At 48.9% G+C, this 19,226-nt stretch overlaps 1 protein-coding gene across 1 annotated transcript in view; it reads left to right on the forward strand.

Annotated features, from left to right (window-relative positions):
- LOC115312734 (glypican-6) overlaps nucleotides 1–19,226 on the forward strand; it is a 116,036-nt gene that overhangs the window by 77,193 nt on the left and 19,617 nt on the right. Inside the window, exon 2 of the mRNA XM_042294363.1 lies at nucleotides 13,715–13,873. Coding sequence (XP_042150297.1) covers nucleotides 13,715–13,873 — 159 coding nt within the window. The remainder of the gene's footprint in view (nucleotides 1–13,714; nucleotides 13,874–19,226) is intronic.

The raw sequence follows: 19,226 nt of genomic DNA on the forward strand, positions 1-19,226 counted from the left end.
TGGGAATGACAAGGCGAAGCCATTCTTAGCTCTCCACGCCTGCAGAAAACAAGGCGTAGATGATTACAGGACAATCGAACAGACCATCGTCCTCTTATTACCGAGGCATCGATCGTAACACCGATCGATATAAGAAAGAAAACGAGGACCACAATTAGTTTCGCACTGCGATTCTCACTGCTCCGTCACTCGTTAAACTCCGCCCCCCCCCCCCCCTCTCTCTCCCAAAAAAAAAAAAAAAAAGATGTGTGGAGCGGGGGTCGAAGACAGATGGAAAACTATAACGATCCACATCAAGATGGGTCGCAGCTTTATACCGAAGAAATGGACGCACTAAATGAATGCGCGGGAAGAATGAAAGCACTAAATGAAAGCGCGGGAAGAATTGCCCGGGAAAACGTTATTTACGGGGGAATGAAGACCAAAATGGGCGGCGGGTGGAAAAAGGGGGGGGGGGGGGATAATTTACGGGTTCTGCCCCCCGTCGTAAACAGGCTGGGATGGGAAGCCCCGTACCTTGCGGGAAACCCTTCTTACAAATCGACCGGAAGTGGGCCTTTTGTTCTCCTTTCGTTGGCCCGAAAATGTTTCTCGTTCTTCGGCTGTTTATTTCGCAGCGTGCGGTTTGTGGGGTTCGCTCAGGTGAGCGATATTGCGCGCAGCTGTCATATTTCGTCCGTTTTGCGCATGCGCACGTTGCGATGCGTGCTATGTGTTTCGGGTACTGACAGTATAGCGAGACTTTAAATGACCGATGTACTCAGGGATCCATCCGATCCTTTCCGGCTTTTCCGTGCGTAAATATACGACTCGAGGAGTAATTCTGGTCAAATACAAGTGAGGCTGAAACATGCTGCTCCGATGCGTCGAGCCATTGCTGCAACTCTGCTGGTTGGGTCACCATGGAACAAACAAAAAAGCTTCATGGTGGCTTTTTTTTTTCTGTTTTTCAAGCGCTTATTTTTATGTATACATTGCTCGCGCGTCACGTCATTCCACCGTGGTCATTTCCGCATGTTCTTGCTTAGAAAAAGAAATGCGGTATTGCGAAATGTACTCTGCGGAGGATACGTGCTCAGCAGCAGCAAGGCTACCACAGTGACAACTGATGTGACTTCACTGTGTGGGGTATATGCTCAGGATAGCTTAGGGGCTATACTTCATCCGATCGCTGTGAAACCGAACAGTGCGCGTGCGCGCGTAGCTTTGACCGCCGCTCAAGATGCGAAACGAAAGTGCACTGGGAGTGAACCTGGACAAATATAGTAACCTAGTCATTAGCGAGGTCTCCGACAAATCAGATATGTACAAATGACTGGCGAGATAAATGAGTTTCGCGGATCATTTGCTCTGTCAGTTTCCGATTGCACTCTGTTATACAAGGTGGGTCCAGTACCTACTGACGTATAGGAAGTCCTTGAGATTCGCTATTCATGACGCTGCTGTTGCTGATGACGATGATGCACGGGCTGAATTTCAGATCAAGTTCTTACCTAGCCAGTTAATACAGACTTTTTTTTTTTTTTTTACCTTTGTTAGTTGTCTTTTGTTACCGAGCTAACACATCATACAAAGTCCGCAGCCACCTTCTGAGGCCCGTTTTTTCTTGTGTGACGGTCTGTCACATTGATCACACACAAAGCAATTGTTTGCAGACATGGTCCAAGCGTAACATCTGCTTCAAATATGAAAAGGCGACAAGCGTTTGCTGGAGGACAGGTGTACGAAAATGAAGCCTTGCCTTTCTCAGCTTGTCAATTAAATGAACCAGCGTACAGAAGAAAAAAAAGAAGCTGGAATGAAAAACGAAAAGAAAAGTTCTACTATACAATGGCAATTTTGAAATGGCGTGCGATCAAATCTCCGGACACGAATGTAAACAGATGCCGCGGGCAGTTTTCTCTTTCCGCCATTAGTTTCGATGGTCGAACTCGTTGTTCACGATGCTTTCTGTCCTAACGCTTTCCTCGCTAATGTTTTTCGAGTGTATATGAGCCTTCTGATTGCACCCGTAGATTGCAACTCTCTTCCGAGTTTTGAATCGATCGCAGACACCGGGACGATCCGAGCGCCTTATTGTTGTCCTAATGACCGCTGTTGTATACGGCGAGCGCTCTTGCCTGGTGCGCGGGAAGTGGCCGCGTGAGCTCGGGGGAGCACGGTAGCCGGGATGCGTGGCGGGAACACGGCGTTAATTCGGACTAATTACAACCGTCCGAATCGCCGTCATTATGCCTTCGCTGGCTTGCCCTTCCTCTCCGTCAGCCGCTTTATGCGCTAACGAGCTTCTGCAACTTTCGGCGTATCTAAGCGTTAAAACGTTACTTTTTTTAATTTCCTTTTTTCATTCAGCTTGGATGCGTATGTGGGAACAGGGAGCTGAAAACCAGTACATTTGGATTATTACTTCGCAGCTTTTCGAGGTTATAAAAGCAGAATTTTCTGCTTTGCCCCTTTTTCAGCTTGTTTTCAACTTTTAGTATGTTTTGTTTCTCCTGAAAAACGCAAAGAGAGAGAGAGGGAGAGAGAAAAGAAAAAAAAAAGGGGGGGGGGGGCCGTGAAGGTGAAGACGGGCGATGTAAATAGTATACAAATACACACACACACACAAAAAAAAAAAAAAAAGTGGTCTTTATTCGCAAAGGCCGGGGGCGCCATCTCTGAGCGGTGGTAACCTTAATCCGGTCGCCTCGTTCAGATCCAGTATTCAGATTCCCGTCAATAAGCGAGTGGACAAACGTGCTGCTTAGGGCTCACGACGATCCGGCTTCAACTTTTCTCTCGAACCGACTCAACAACGCGATGTCGGGTTGGACGCCCACAAGTGCGCGGGTTTCCTTTACACTGTGCCCATACAGACCTGAGAAGATTAAGCGGGACGCGTATAGACCGACGGGGGCTATAGACCACAACAGGATTGGGCACTGTGCAGAAAACAGATTCGCGAAAAGTGTAACCTCTGGGCATGCGTCGTGCCGAAAGCAGCGCAACCGCAGAGACGGGAAGTCAGCGCCGCCTGTCGTTGTGTAGATCCACTGACGGGAACTTCTTGAATGCTGATGAAAGTCGTCCGTGCATTCTTCCGCTTTCTCCGCTAAACTGGGGCCTTGCGATAAACTTTTCACCCTTTTTTTTCCTTCATCGATGAAGGAAGAATCAAAAGAAACGGTGAGCGTATGTTCCAGTGGTCGACAACTCCGAGAGAAAGGAATAACAATAAATGAAATCAAAATAAAAGAAAATAAACGGAGAATTCGACGCTATACGAACAAATAAAATCGCATTCAATCGGGCGAGCCAGCCGCATTGATCTCAGATCTTCGTCTCAGAAGTTTTCAAGTGTCCCGAAGGAACACCGGTTTTCCTTTTGACGTTTGCTGGGAAGAGGATAACTGGCTGGCTATTGATCAGCTACCTACCCAACAAAGCAGTGTGCTTTTCATGTTTGTGTCACCGTGCAGGATGCCCGAACGTGATATCCCCATTTCCCTTTTCTCTGGCTACATTGTCTTCCACCAGGTAGCGCCGCCCATTGGTGCTCCACGCATCTCCAGGCGTGACACTGGAAATGAACCAACAAATGGCCTTAGTTTTCAAGAGCTACGAGCTCTGCGTCTCGTTCACTCGTGCAACATAAATAAAAATATCCTCTATTGGGGATGGGGAAAAAAAAAAAAAAAAGCACATACCAAAGGGTGATTTACTATTTTCCCCCCAAAAGGCTTTTAGTTAGTTTTTTTTTTCTTTTTTGTTGTTTTGCTCGGCACCCTTAAAGGTTATTCTGGCGATATTCACATTACGTAGTGATAGTCAAAAAACGCAGAGGGGAAGGAAATTGGCTTAGAAGAGCGAGGGGATGAATTATACTTTTCGTTACTTTTCTAAGCTAGGTGGCGCAAGTCATCGCCCGTTATAAAAGGAACAGCCATTTCTAAGCATGCATCCATTTGTCCATTAAAAAAAAAAAAAAACGGGTTATTAGGTTGTGGAGGCATGCGCAGCGCCTGATATTCCGCAGAACGAGCTATTGCGCATGCTCAGAACGAGTTGCCCACCCCAGTATAGACAAAGAAGCATGCGCGCAAAAGGCGATTATTGGAATAGTCGCACATATCAGATGCTGCCACTTACGACGCAACAGAATGCGCGTTTATACTGCTTTCTCAAGAAGGCTTTCTTCACTCGAGTTGAACGCTCCTCTTTGTCTCGGCTTAATTGCTTCCGTGGCTGGCGTTCATTCCGAACGTTGAATTATTCGGCGAAGCGAAGAAGCAGAGCCCTTTTTTCCCTCGTCCGTTTCTTCGTATACAGCTCGTTCCGCGCTGCGTGGCTGCACTGCTTTCAACAGACATTCAAACAAGTTATCTTGGTGTTGGTGCGGTACAGGTGCATAATGGTTGCCTTTCCTATGAGGAATCGGAGCGGGCGACCTTTTGACTTTATGGATCCAATGGGCGTTCGAAACCCTAATGACTCAAACGTTCGCCGCGAGGCACGCAGTACACCGGCGTCGTGTTCCTAATGAACGCTGGGTACACGGAACGGCGCTATCTTACGAATTTGATTTGTTTTTTCTTGGGACGATATGTTTTCGTGGAGGAGTTTTGAGATGAGGGAAGATTTTGACACAAAGGAATCATTCATGAGCTAACCGATCAATGCTGAGCCGATTTTTTCTTTTTATTTTGCGGCGGAAAGAAAACTGCGAGAGCTCTGCGTTGACATGAGTGTAATGCGATCGGTGCGAAACATATCCAGCGCTGTGTTGTAGGTTAACACAGATTTTTTGGGGGGATGGTTCGTCATTCGTTCAGCTTCTTTCCGTATCGCAATGATGTAATTGACCAGTGCTGTGAAAAAAAAAAAAGTAAACTTTTTTTTTTTTTTAACGGTGCAGCATTGTGGTTACTCGAGGGTTTGCCACTTGGATATAGCATTCTTCAGAGTCAACTATATCCTCTTCTTCTCGGCTTTTGTGAGGCCTCGAGAACTCCCCCGATTCGCCCTTGTCAAGTAATGCATGCAATGGAACGGATCATGGTTGCTATACATCGTCGAATAAATAATTTCCCTTCACGAAGGGAACCCGTCTTTGCGGAGGTCGTCTCCCAGTCGTCACTCGAATAATAAACCTCGGTGTCTCCACCGATCCGTCTCGGAGGAGCCCACGGAGGTTCGGTCTTTGTGGGCCACTTGACGTGGCGTCGCCGCCTGTCGCCTTCGCGCTCGGCGTCCGATGAAAGGAAGCAGCGACAAACGCGATGGCAGCTCACGGCCTTTCTTGGCCGGCCCTCGTCGGTCTGTTCGCGCATCTTGTCACGCCACGCGGCGAGAGCTGTTCCAGCTGCTACAGAGACGCGCTTTGAAGCCCAGTGTCTGGTCGTACTCTTCCTACATCCCGTTCGAACCCCGAGTTGACGGTGCGGTGGGTGCGAGCTACGCACTCGCCGGACGAATCATCCGCCTCCCTTGGGCGGGAGCACGATCACGTGGCGAAACAACGACACTTGACTGGTCCTACGAGCATAATGTAGCTTCCGACCTTAGTGTCAGCTCAATCTCTGCATTAAAGGGAGTATAGTCATGGGCGAATAGTGCATTTTAAGTTCGAAGCGCGAGTAGGGGTTTTGCCCGAATATTTATCCGAATCGAATATCGAATCGTTTCTCCGAGCCTTTTACTGCCGTTGCACTGTGCTTAATGCTTGACGAAAACTCAGCTAAACTCGGGAAGGTGTTCTCCAGCTTCCTTGTTGTCGATTTATAAGCGAATTTTAATTTTGCTATGTTTATGGACTGTAACCTCGGAAAGTTTAGTGCCGATACAGAGCGAAAGACGATGGATTTGATATAACATTAATCTATAGGGATGCCCAGCTATACCTAACTGAATGAATTTACCAATCTTGCTACATGAAAATATTCTTCCTTCAATATCAAATATATAAAAAAAAAGAAAAAGGAAAACGAATGATGAACGCAGGTTGTCAGGACATCTCTGCCTAACATGGTACTCTTGCCTAACAACCACGGTTTAATTTTGAACATTTTACTGCAATGTAGATATCCACATTCATAAAGTTTCCGTTTCTTTTAAAATACCCCAGGCGCATGCTCGCGCCGTCCCGCTTTAAAAGTGGGTTTTTCCCCGAGCACGCAATTGCGATAGTGATACTTTTCCGAGCGTTGATCGCGTTGGGTTATCCCGTTGAGTGCGCTTCTTACCGAGCACTGGTGCACTCTTGAGAAGCAACACCCGCGGCGCTCGCTTCCGCGGGTGGTGCTTTTCCGCAGTGCACTAGTGCTCGGTAAGAAGCGCGCTCAACGGGGCTATCCAGCCGCGTTCAGCACTTCGAAAAATACGAAGATTGCAGTTAAGCTCGAAGCGAATACCGAATAGCGTGTTATTTGAAACTGCTATTCGAAATTTCGAATATTCGCACATTAGAAGTATAGTTGTTCGAGGGAGCGTATTCCTATAACCTAAACTGAGGCGGGCACGGAAGCTCTGCAAGTTCCGTGAAAACCTGTTTTATATATTTTTTTAAATTTTATTTCTGCTTCTTCGACAATTTATCTAGCGTGCCGCCATCGTCGAATATGGATTCTATACTCAAGTTACGCGAAGGCGTATCCGCCGCTTATGTAAAGTAAGCGGCATCCAAGTTATCGCATTTCTTGCGCGGAAGATTAGTCAGCGGGATGCCAAGCTTCCCGCATCATTTATTTTCTCTATATATTTCTCTATATATTTTCTATAGTGCGCGGGAAATTAAGGGCGTCCGGTGGCCAGTGCGTCAACTCCTATGCCGAGGTCTTTAATGTACATCACGTAGTGGTGATTACATAATGCACGTTGGTACGATGGACAGGGCTGACGATTGAAGCCTCGAATGAATACGGTTCTGCACCGTGATCTTTCGCTCCACGTGCTCCAAGCTGAGGCGCGGCAGTCTTTTTGGCGGTAAAGCAGCGTACTTTGTGAAATAAATAGTCTATTATTCGATGCTGAACTTGGTGTGATCTAGCCACGACATCTTAACGTCCCTCCCCCTCCCCCCTTCGTCTTCGTGGCTGAGCAACGCAGAAACCCCCTTTCTGCCCCAGAGCGAACCCTTTCGAATCGGGTACGACACTGGAAGTTGATTGAGGGTTGAGCACTAAGCCGCCAACTTATCAAAAGCATGTGGCCTCGTTATGAAACCACTCTTTGTGTGAAAGCGCAACCCGAAGCCCGAGAGCGTTGGTTCGCACCTCGTGTCTTCTGTATTCTGTTTCAATATTCAGGTTAAGAATAGTAGGGCAAGCTTCTCCGGCAGAGCTGTCTGCTCCCCATGATTGGTGGCTTCCTCCTCTCCGGCGTTCGCTCTGCTCAAATAAAAAGTGTAGAGGGCTTTGCGGGGGACGTTTGTCCCGTGGCTGCGACATGTCAATCGAAAACGGCTCTCCCTCCTGCATCCCTACGAATACGTACTACATCACCACCGACGGCGAGATAGCCTGTCTACTAAACGCGTGCTGGAGAGCTGGCACTTTGAGAGCGAACGAGAGAGGCTCCCCCTTGCGAGAGCGCTGGCAGCTCGATGGGACCCCTCAGCCCGGAACACGGCTCGCAGATTAGCGCCGAATTGGGGATGCAGGGGACGGGGAAGAAGACGGATGACGTCAACTCACCGGCTGACGGGGCCCCGGATGGAATGACACATCGCTTTCCTATTCACCGCTCCCCTGGACAAATTTGCCGCATTTTCTCTCCTTCTCTCTCTCTCTCTGGAGAGTCTCTTCTCTGCGTTCTCACCCTCCGCCCACACCCACCTTTTGCTTCGGGTTGGCTGTTTGCCTTTCCCGAAGCTTCTCTTTTTCCTTCGCCTCCGTTTCACCTTAGGACGGACCGCGGCTGACGCTACGAGCCATCGGATCCAATCCAATAACACCTGACCTTAGGGAAGGGCGCAGCGGCGCTCAGTCACGTGACATATCCACATCGCTTGATTGGCTCGGTTCGCTCGAAACGTCCGCTGCGGTCCATCGCCAGCCTGAAACGAAGTACATACAAATGCAATCCTGTCCGGTTAATACGGACCTCGTTATAGACAACGTTTTCGGGGACGAACTGGGTAAATCTGCGGCCTTTTTGTCTCGTTATTATAAACGCTTTTTTGGGGGAACGGCGGTGTCCATATTAGGGAGTTGTAGATAATAAGCGGCCCGAAAGCTTGGGGTTCCCGAGCATCTAGGGATTTCACCCTCCGCATGCGCAGAACTTCTGCGCTTGCGCAGTGCGACGCCCTAGGCCGCTTGGGGGTACCCAAAGCGTCGGGGCCCCCTATTCTAAAACTTTCTATTACCGATCGAGACATCATTGTATATCAATCCATCCTCTCCTCCGGCCACTTCTCCCCCCCACCACAAGAGGGCGCTTGCGTGTACGTCGCTCCCGTTTACCATAAAGCGGACGCGCCGACGTTTATGGACGATCGTTGCCTGTTCCTTGGACCGCTGATGTACTGCCCCGGTGACTTCCGCTCTGCGATATCTTTCTGTCTTCGACGCGCCCTCCGGTTGGTCTTATTTTATTTTATTATTTTTTTTTGAGTGTGTGCGTGTGTTTGAGGTTCTGTTGGGTTATGGTGTGGCTCGAGGATTTTCAACATCCCGTGTTTTGATTATCTACCAGATATTCATATATTTTTATCTTATCAATCGCGCTGACTCATATCGCAATTCGTTTTTTTTTTTTATTAGTAGAGTGATGGATATGATAAGAACGTAAGAAGCACTGCTAGTGATGAGAAATTTGTTAAAGAAACGATACTAAAAGCACGGGCAGATTCGTAAACCTGGAACCCCATTAAAAAAAAAAAAATTTGGGAGCAAGTAAACGACCCACGTTTTTAAAATGTACTTATCCTTATTCTCACATAAACTGTATTCGGATTTCTGCATAGTTGCGAACAGAAAAGTTGGTTCGTTACGAAGCGTGTTGTGTAACATACGTAAAAGTATCGTTTATCGTCCGTTCTGTGGTTATTCTTTCCCGTTGTTGCTGGAAGAAAATGCACGAAGACCTCGGGCTGGCTTTCTTCCGGGCCAGGGACCCTCGCTCGGGGGTTAGCCTTACTGCTGGGTGTCCTTTCTACTGTGACGTGAAGTCCGCTATACGAATCTTTCCGAGGCAAGGCGTTATAAAAACTGTCGCGCTACCTTCTTTTTTTATCTGAGGGTACTTTGCTTGGCGTACTCTCATATTGTCAGGTGTTTCCGTTGACCTTGTCCACCATCTTTGCAGGCAGTTAGGTACGGATTTTTGTTTCCTGAGAGCGATAGGAAAAATGCTGCTCCAAAACTCCCGATTTCACAAATTGACGGGAAACAAGCCCCCGATCGTTCCCCGAATTCCAATTTGGAAACACAAACAAAACAGATGAGCGTTGCTGTACTCTCCGAATCTCGTATAACACAAAGAATCCCGACAACGAAGCACTTCGTAACACGACATCCACGTTGCCGCTGTAAGTTATTCTGCTCGTGCAGAGACGGCCACTCGCTCGCCACACACACACGCGCACACACAAACACACGTACACACACCCACACACAGACAAAGAGAGGCCGACAACACAGGCATATCCCACTCTCTTTATTTTTCTCTCCTTCCCCCATCGTCTTTCCGGTGTCTGGGCCGCACGCGCTCGTGCGCCCGCCGCCAACGCATGAGTGCACCCGGCTGTTTCTCCTCTCACGACCCCCTCCCCTCCGGGTTCACCTTCCGGGTCTAGACTCCCCCGTTTCCCCCCACCCCGAGTTCCGACTCTCGAGAGCTCAGCCAGCCGCGTGAACTGCCGCGTGCATCGCCTCTTCCGCTCACACTGCCCCCTCCGAGGCAGCGACAGCATGGTGGAAGGCTGCGTCCTCGAAAGCCCAATCAACCGGTCGGCTTCCCCCCACACGTGACCGTGCTCTGGCCGCGATCCACACGGAGAAGGAGGAGGAAGTCACGTGACGAGGCGTGCCGGTTCCGACGCTTCATTGGTTCAGCTATAGCCGCTCGCCTTTCACTCCACTGTCGGCTTCAGGGAGCGGGCAAGTTGTAGCCGCCCTCTTCCACCAGAGCCTGCCGCAATTTGTCGTCCTAATGGCGGAAGCACCTTGTCGAATACCATTAGAAGTCCTACCGCGGTGCTCGGCGAGGAAGGGTACATGCTAAAAGTTTCTTGCGGGATTGTTTCACCCTGCCCCCCCCCCCCCCCCCCCCACACACACACACACACAAACAGCAACAGGCTCCCGACGACGAGTCGCTGCCTCTGTTTCTTTGTGGGTGTTTCTTTTTGCACGCGCGTCGCGTATGTCTAGTATCGGTTATAAGGTTGCGATCCTTTTATAGCGGCACATTTCCACGAACGGATTTGCTTCCTCAGGCGGATCAGAGTCTCCGACTTGTGTTCTTTGTGTGCTGAAATTGTGCTTTGCTTCAACTGCGGTTCTGTTTGTTTGGGATAGCGCCGTGACTGGGCGACAAGCGGAAGTGCTTTCCTAGGCGAAAGTGCGGTTGTTCCTGACGAGCTTCATAAGCGGCAACAACACCATATGTCGACCTCACCAGTTAAACTGACTGGTGTCGTCTTACGTGAGATGTAATAATAGCCGAAGTGTGACTGTACTGGCGTCGTTTTAAAGCGCTTATAAGAGTCGTCTCCGGCGGCGGCTACACTAAATACTCTCATAGAGGCCTATCAACGCGCATCGTTTGCGGGCTTAGATTTGTCAGTGAGCGATTGCTTGTTTGTTTTAACTTATATTACGTGACCTCGTAAGTGGAGGCATCGGTTGTTACGTTTTTAACCGGCGCCATAGAGCACTTCTGACGCACTCTTATATGAGAGGGCAAGGTAATCGGGCCCTCGCTTTTTCTGCGTGGGCCTACTTCATCACTTTGGAGGTCCGAATTATTGATAACATATAGTAACCACTTAAGAAACCCAGGAGGTGGCCAGTCCGAAGCATCTCATTATTGTTCCGCAGCCAATGAAATTGCGCCATTAGCCGACAAGAACGAATCAGGAAGCAGTAAGCTTGAGCGCGATAGGCCACTCCGTGTGTTTCTGCAAGCGACTAAAATGACACAAGCTCCTCTGACACTGTAAACCGAGCCAGAAAAATCGGCGCCTGCACATTGGAAGCTCAATCTTTCACCAAATGTGCAGTGAGCAGGTACATTTTACCGCGTGAAATTTAGAGGCGTAGGCCTTTTCTTGTAAAAAATTAGAGCAACAAACTTGCCAAAGTCAACGTCGAGCGGGTTCGCAGACGACAGGGTTAGCGAAACTATTAACTCGTGGCGCCATCTTCCGATAGGCGCAGCGAGGAGACGACGCACTCTATTGTCTTCGGGAGATGACGCCACAAGTTAATAGCGTCACTTAGAGATCCTGCAGATTGAAGATAGGGTTCATCTCAAAGTTCAAACATGGGGAACGTGTGCAATCTAATGGCGGACGCCCCCGACGGGGATCGGCTGCAAGTGCGCACGCGCTGCGTTGTCGCGTGGCGAGGAGGAGAGCTGGCGGAAAGGCGGAGACGTTAGCAGACGGTCGACAGTTTTGCTACATCGTCGTAGCTACGAACGCGGCCCATAAACCCCCTGACCCCCAATGGAGCAGTTGGACACTCTCGGTAATACGGGCTCTCTAGCGTCGCCTGTCGTCTGCGAAACCGCTCGACATTGACTTTGGAAAGTTTGTTGCTTTAATTTTTTTTACGGGAATAGAACTGCGCCTTTGAATTTCACACGGTAAAACTGACCTGGTCGGTAGGTGAATGTTTGAACTTTCCATGTGCAGACGCCGAATTTTGCGGCTGCTTTTCTTTTTTTTACGTCATCCATTATGGGCCAGCGCAGATGGGTGACGATTGCTGACTCAGTCTTGGGCTAGGATTGAATATGTGCCCTACGATGGCCCTATGTTGTATTATGCTGGTCGTCGCTTCCAAACCTGCCATCGTTTTCTTTTTTTCAATCTGCTTCCGTCACGATTTGGCAAGCTCCTTCCTGCGTTTCCGGTTGCGTTTAAAGAGCTATCCCGACGATTCGATTACTGCGTGTCACCACCGCCTCCCCATCCCCTTACTTCACCCTCTTCGCTCTCTTTTTTCTTTCTCTTTCCATCGCTTTTTCATCTATTCTGCTTCCGGGCTTTCTTCTTCTTCTTCTTCTTTTTTTTTTTTTTATTATTTCCATCGTCTTCTTTTTATCTTTTTTTTTTTTTCTTTTTAAAGGCGGTGGCGTCGATGTGCTGTCGAGGGGTGAATTTGTGATGACACTTTTCTCGTTTCGACCCATGGCCAGCGAGCTTCTAACCGTACAGACGGTAAAGAAAGAAAGGAAATTCAAAAACACAGGCAAGTAAAAAGGAAACTGCTGGGAAGGCTTGCAACCCTGAGGTTTTGCCAGAAAGGCTATTTTATAATATATATATATATTATATGCGCAGTTTCGATCGAGGCTTGCTTTTTTATTTTTTCAACGTCTTTGGGTTTTGAGATGGAACATCGCTGTCCGTTAGCGCGGCAAGTCGACTGAAGAGCCATTCAATAAGGGATAGAACGAGGGGAAACGCTCCGACCGGGAGGAAAATCCCTTTTCTTTTTAGTTTATTCGATGCCATTTTCTTATTCGATAAGGCATATGGGGACCCTCTTCATGTCAGTCGTAGGCGGCCTCTTTTCTTTCCTGAGTCGTTTTGTCGCTTTGATATCTGTATGTGCGCACGCGCGCATGTGTGTGTGTATGTACGTGTGTTACGTGTTTGTTTGTAGAGTGACTCTGTAATGATAGCTGTCTGTTGTGCTCTGTAATAGAGAATATAATATAATAAATGTAATAAAGAAGAGGTTGCTACCTCTATTTACATATATTAGGTTTCCACCATGGCTAAACAAATATTTTTTGGTCCTTCACTCGTAATCGCTTCGCACACTTCCTACTTTTAGAAACGGGTATATTGCTCCCCGGTTTACACTAGCTGGACTGATAATTAGTAACCAGAAACGCATTTATCCCAAGTTCCCAACTATTCTTCGAATCAAATGGGGACCGACTTGCTAAAGCAGCGAACTGAGCAAACATGTTTTCCTATACGATGTGAAGTTCAATCAGTGAATTCACGAATCGATCAGTATTTCGTTTTTGTCCCAGCCTTCGGCGCACGACACAAACTATTCCTAGAAACGTCCGCGTAGGTTGCGTGTAGGGAATGGTTCCGCATACGTTTGTATATGGCTGCGTTCCGCAACTGATATAACTTCGGCGGTAAGGACGCAGAAAGCTGGTTGCATGTGTTTTGATAAAATATTTTTTTAAAAACTATTTTTATCAACATGCTGCATGAGATTAAGGCGGAAAATGCTCGGTCGAGACAGCTTGATGAACCTTGCCCCTCCCCCCCCCCCCCCCCCCCCGCCTTTTTTTTTTTTTTTTCACACAATTTGTGGGTGTGAAAAACGGTAGAGAAGAATGAATGAACGAATGATTGAAAACATGCGTTAAATGAGGCGAGAGTGGAGGGATTGTGGTGGTTAATGGGAAAGGGTAAATGACTAGTGGAAATGAACGAAGGGAACAACGTAAACACAGCCCGAAGCACAGTGGGGATACGAGAGTGCGAAGACTGCGGTTTCCCGAGCAAGCTGTTAACATTTGGTCTTGTACGCAGGTGACCACCTTCAGATCTGCGAGAGGTCCCTGACGTGCTGCACGCAGGAGATGGAGCACCGGCTGAGCGCCCAGAGCAGGGAGGAGTTCGACCGAGTCCTGCACGACGAGATCGGCAAGGTGCGCACCAAGTTCGCCACGCGCATGCAGAGGTTCGACGGTGAGTCGCCATCTTCCCTCGCCCACCTTCTCGAGAACACGGGAACTATACGACGGTGCAAAATTATATTCGCGGTTTCCGTAGCCTATAATTTTCGAACCAAAAATAATAGTTTTTTTTTTTTAATTTGTTTATGGAGAATGTTTTTTTTCTTGGGAGTTTTTGTTTTTTGAAAAGAGACGTACCGTCAAAGATTGAGAGTCACATGCCATGTGACATGGAGACGTTAGGTGAGCCAGTGTGTCACGTAGGTCACGTGACCACGTGGCTCATTGTGTCACGTGACCAATTGACGTCAGGAGGTACTTGTCCAGACGGACGCGACGTGACGTTCGTCCCAACGAGTTCTACTACGAATAATGATGCCTTGGTGCAGCGGGCTTGCGCTGCACAACTGGGTTCGATCTCCGTTCCCGCCCGTTTCGATCTGGACGAACGTCATACCGGCGAGTGGCCTTGACTGAGGCTACCACCTAGAAGACGAGGCCCCCGCGTGACGTCATCGTTGGTGGCCCACTGATTTGCCCCAAGTGGCAAAGACGCTGTAGCTCGACCGGAGACTCCGCAGAGCGGCAGACGCTTCCGTCTGGGCCTCAGACGCTGCAAAACGCGCGGCGCTGCGTCGACCCACTAGTGATGACGTTTGGGGGGGGAAGCCATTGCCATTGTCTTTTAAGTGCTATTGCTACTGCGCGATGCGCGTTAATTAAAGACTTCAATCTCGCAGTCCTGCTTCTGTGGTTACATTGATCCTATACATTGTAACTTAAGCCACGCGTCGCCGGACTATGGTAAGCAGACTGACCTAACTAACGCCGTCCTAACTTCCAACGTCTATTTTTCTTCTTTAAACTTTCAGGTAGGAGCGTTCGATCTGTAGAACAATCATAACTAACGAAATTGAAATTAAAAAAAAAAGGCTCGTAACACTTGCTTAGATGCTAATGTTACTGTCGATCAATACGCGGCAGTAATATATGTGCTTTCTAGTGATTATCGTTATTATAACGTACTTTGTATAGCGTCCAACTATGAAACAAACATTGCGAACGCTGGACATCGTTGATATTCCTATTTGGATAGCGAAATATTGGTTTATGGGGGCTTAGAGGACCTAAAGAAACGATCCAGCGTTGGTTAACTGGGCCATATATTGACTCTAATTTATATCTCCATTACTTCATTATGCCACCTCTTCGAATGAGTGCAATAACTTCAACGGCGGTTGTTTAAAAGAAGTGGAGTTCGTTATTTCTTGTTTAAAACTTATAAAAAAAAATAATCTGATAAGAGTCGACGCATGCCACTGCATCAAGGGACGTTCACCTCGTCGTTTAAAAGTAAATACATTAAAAAAACAAATCGAGGGACGTTCACCGAGTGGCATTTTATGACAAAAATTAAGCGACCGAGCCACTTTTTTTATTATTTTTTTTTTATTACGAACTTTGAGTTGCCGCCTGTTATAATTATGGATAGAAAGTGGAGGGAGAAGGGGCGGAGGGGTGGAAGGGGGAAGGAACGCTAGAAACTAAAGAGAAGACGCGCGTGCGAATAGGCAGAAATAGCGGAAGAATTCACGATGGCGGTAGTGCGAGTTGAGAAGATAGATGGAGGCACTAGTATGCCGGATCAAAGTGGCAGGTAGACAGTGAAACTAATGAACGACGAACATGCGGGCAGACGCTGTGGAGAGAGAGAGAGAGAGAGAGAGAGAGAGAGAGATGGGTGCGCAGATAGACGTCGGAAATGGATACGAGGAGGCAAAACCTGAGATGAGGTCCGCGATTGATTTACGCTTGTCTCTGGGTGAGCCGCAAGGCAGATGGATGATGGGGCACTGCGACGATGTGTATATATATATGCATGCGGGTATACCGGGAGGTAGAGCATTGATGGAGCGAGGGAGATTAAAAAGGATTCACCCTGCAAAGAGAAATTCCAACTCCAGAAGAACGAGTAATTCCTTCCCTTTCTTTTTTTCTTCGTCGGTTAAAGATAATTTTGACAGATTGATGCTTACCTGGAACGGTGTGAAAGGAGTGCAGTAGGAGGTTTGCTGGCGTCGAACCCGGTAAATTGATTGCCTTTGCACGTTTTCATGAATTATTATTGTTATTTTTTTTTTTAATGGCAAGGGATATTTGCTTTTTGTTCTTTAACCGGACACCTCAGGTAGCGTTGGTACCGGCGGAGTTTGAGCGAGTTTGTAGGCGTTTTCAGCGGTTTCCTCATTAGAGCATTCTTCACTGCTTTGCTCGTTTCATCGATACATCGAGCCACTGAAACTGGGGATGAGGACATGAACACGGTACTTAAACTCGGCGAAGGCGTACGCGTATATCACGCGACCGTACAGGTCCATACTCATGAAGTAAGCGACTTGGGGGGTAAGAGCAGAAAGAAGAAGCGAATGTCGGTTATGGCCGCGTGCTGCATTAGCCGATAAGAGGGTCGGAGGACGCATCACGAGGCAAAAAGCGTGAACATAATAAGCACGCCCTGCGTTTCTTACGCAGGACGACGATGATGACGTTCGGTAGCTCCACAGAAGACGACACGTTCCGCTGGCTTGAGTAGTACATCGACCGCCCGCTTGGGCTGTTAAAAGGATAAAGAAAGCGAAGGGCGCGTCTCTCCCGGGAAGGCGTCCTCCGTAAGACGCTGATGTCTCACTCGAGATGCCGCCGAAGGTGCGCACGTCCCTACCTTTCCGCTCTTCCCATAACTGCGGACGCCGGACCACACGCTGTCCCGGCGTCCTTCAGACAACACCGTCGCCCTGGTGGGCCTTCTCGTCTGCTTTTTGCTCTCTGGTTTCTCCCCCTTTTCCTTTCTCTCTCTATCTCGCCAGCTATCTTTACTTTCTCCTTCTTTGCCGTCTTTTTGTCCGCGATTATACGACCAGGGGAAGGGGACCCGCCGACGAGGACCAAAGTATCGGTTTCGGGCAGAGTGGCCCTTGAAAGATTCACGAGTCCATCTTCTTTCTGCACGCTGTGGCCCTCTTTTTTTTCCTTTTGTAGGTTTAGCTTTGGGGTTCTTAGCCGGGTGGTCAGCAGCGCACCGTCCTTCTCGCCTCTCTTCCCCTTCGGCTTCTCCAGTAAGTAGTGTGGGTCTACGCACGGGCATAGAAGCTGGACTTCTCATTACGGTCCCCCAGACAAGAACACAGTGTTGTCCGCAACCGACGCTTGCTGCCGCGTTCTCTTTTTCTGTCCTTTATTTGCGCTCCTCCCATTCATCGTAGCTTAGCTCCGGCTCATGTATGTGTGTCTGTGAGTCTTTCTTTTGCGTGCAAGCTTCGGAGGGTGGTAAGACCGGGTGGTCCCGTATTACGACCGGCTGTCTTCCTTCTTGGAGCGGCCGCCTCTGCCCTCTACTCTAGTATGCATGCACTTCTTGACGAAGTTCGTCTGCGGGTCAGCCAAACCACTAAACTTTGCTGCGCGTGCCACCAGAGGCGCTGGAGAAGTAGGAGGGGGAAAAAAAAAGGGGGGGGGGGGGGGGGGGTCGTCGGGTTTTCTTTCAGCGCTTTTGGTTACTAGCATCTCATTAGGGAGTTTTAGTAGATCGTTCCGATACCTCCGATAGCCCCGATAACGATACTATGCATGCACAAGGGAGGCGGCGGCGAAGTATCGGGATATCGTTATCGGAGTCATGGGAACGATCTACTAAAACTCTCTAATATCGCACTGCAACCAATGGGAATCTCTTGCATTCTTTTTGTTGGGTTTCGAAACGACCGAAAAAAAGATTCCTTTCGGAGAGTGGAAGAGCAACATATTTGAGCACTTGGTATTTGATGCGCCCTCAGTGTTCGAAACATAGGCTGATAAACGTGTATATAAAATCGCTGCATGGCTGCTGAAAAACCAGTGACAAGTTAAGGGTTCAGGGGAAGCTTCTCCCACCTCTTTCCACTTGGCAGAGCGAACCCTGGAGAGGAAGCGATCTCCCCTCCAGCGTTCGCCCTGCTAAAGCGGGAAGACGTGGGAGGAGCTTCGCCTGAACTGTTCCCTCTCACTGCCAGTAGTAGTACTAACTGTTAACCAGCGGACTTTCAAGCGTGCCATTCATAGGGACATTATCCCGGAACATGCGAGAAAAAAAAGATAAAAGTATACTTTACATTGTTTTCGGAAAGCAAAACGCCGCAGCATGGTTATTGGAAGCGCTAGAGCTGCTTCCTGCTTGGAGTCCGAAGAGGACCATCTGGATGCTAAGCGCATTAGCGCTCACATTTGCGCGATATAAGCCGTTGTTCGCATTAGTAATTTTCGAGCAGCACCCTCGCGACAGCGGGTGTTCGCTCTCACATTGTCGCCTTCCGCGGAAACAACGCGGTTCTTTCGACCCCATGGTATAAAAGAAGAAACGTAGCGTGTATAATCCTTGAAACCGTGAAGAGCAGCGTATATACCTCGGAAAAAGCTTTTGCGTGTTCGCATTAGCAGCGGTGGCGGGCTCTTGTTCACGGGGTTCTTCCGGCAGTTTACGCTCGGTGTGCACTTTTGGGCTGTCTCTCCTCTCCTGGCACTAATATTTGCTCGCTTCTTTTGGGCAAAAGCATGTGTAAACAGCGGCCTGTGGGAACGCGGTGAGCTCACCGGCGCTTTTTCCTCCGGCGGGGGCCGTGGGGCCCCTCCTATGTCCGCAAACTCTGACGCACGCTTCTTTCAAGCCCCGCGCCCGACCAGCTCCTGTCAAAACAAGCAGGAGAGCCGAGGGTAGGGCACGTGCACAAAAGGGTTCTTCGGCCGGATTAGGTTCTCTTCTGAGTTCGCCGGTTTGCTCGCTCGCTCACTCACTCACTAGGATGGGAGTGAGAGAGGGCGGAGCAGCCTCGCGGTTCCTCAAGGTGAGGCGTGCTCAAGAGGCCCCCCTCTTGTCGCATTCCTCGGAATCCTCCATCTGGATCAGGCAAAGTTCTTATGACCCCCTCCCCCTCTCGCGGTCGTCTTTATTTGGGAGGGGGGAGATCTCCGACAGCGTACGTGTTCGCGGAGGTAAACAATGGGTGTCGGTCGGGACCGCGTTTGTTCGAGTGGGCCTGCTGGAGTGCCCCTTGCTCCCGCCTGCACCAGACGCTAATGAGGGAGCTCGGCGGACCACCTTTGCTGTTCATGACGAACTACAAGGAGCTCTCTTAGTATTTACCTTCTACTCGTTCTTTTGTGTGCGTTTATTGTTTGGTTGTTAGTGTGTGTATATTTTTCATCTTACGTATTGTTCGACAAAGGCACCACGTGCTTTCTCACGTGCGAGAGAGCTCGTATTTCGTAGTTTTGGCAGATGGCCAGTGGCGTACCAACTTGTTTTTGAGTGGGGGGGCAAACCAGACCCTCTC

Source organism: Ixodes scapularis, unplaced genomic scaffold, assembly GCF_016920785.2.
Source record: "Ixodes scapularis isolate PalLabHiFi unplaced genomic scaffold, ASM1692078v2 PGA_scaffold5__190_contigs__length_132052651, whole genome shotgun sequence".
Taxonomy (NCBI): Eukaryota; Metazoa; Arthropoda; class Arachnida; order Ixodida; family Ixodidae; genus Ixodes; species Ixodes scapularis.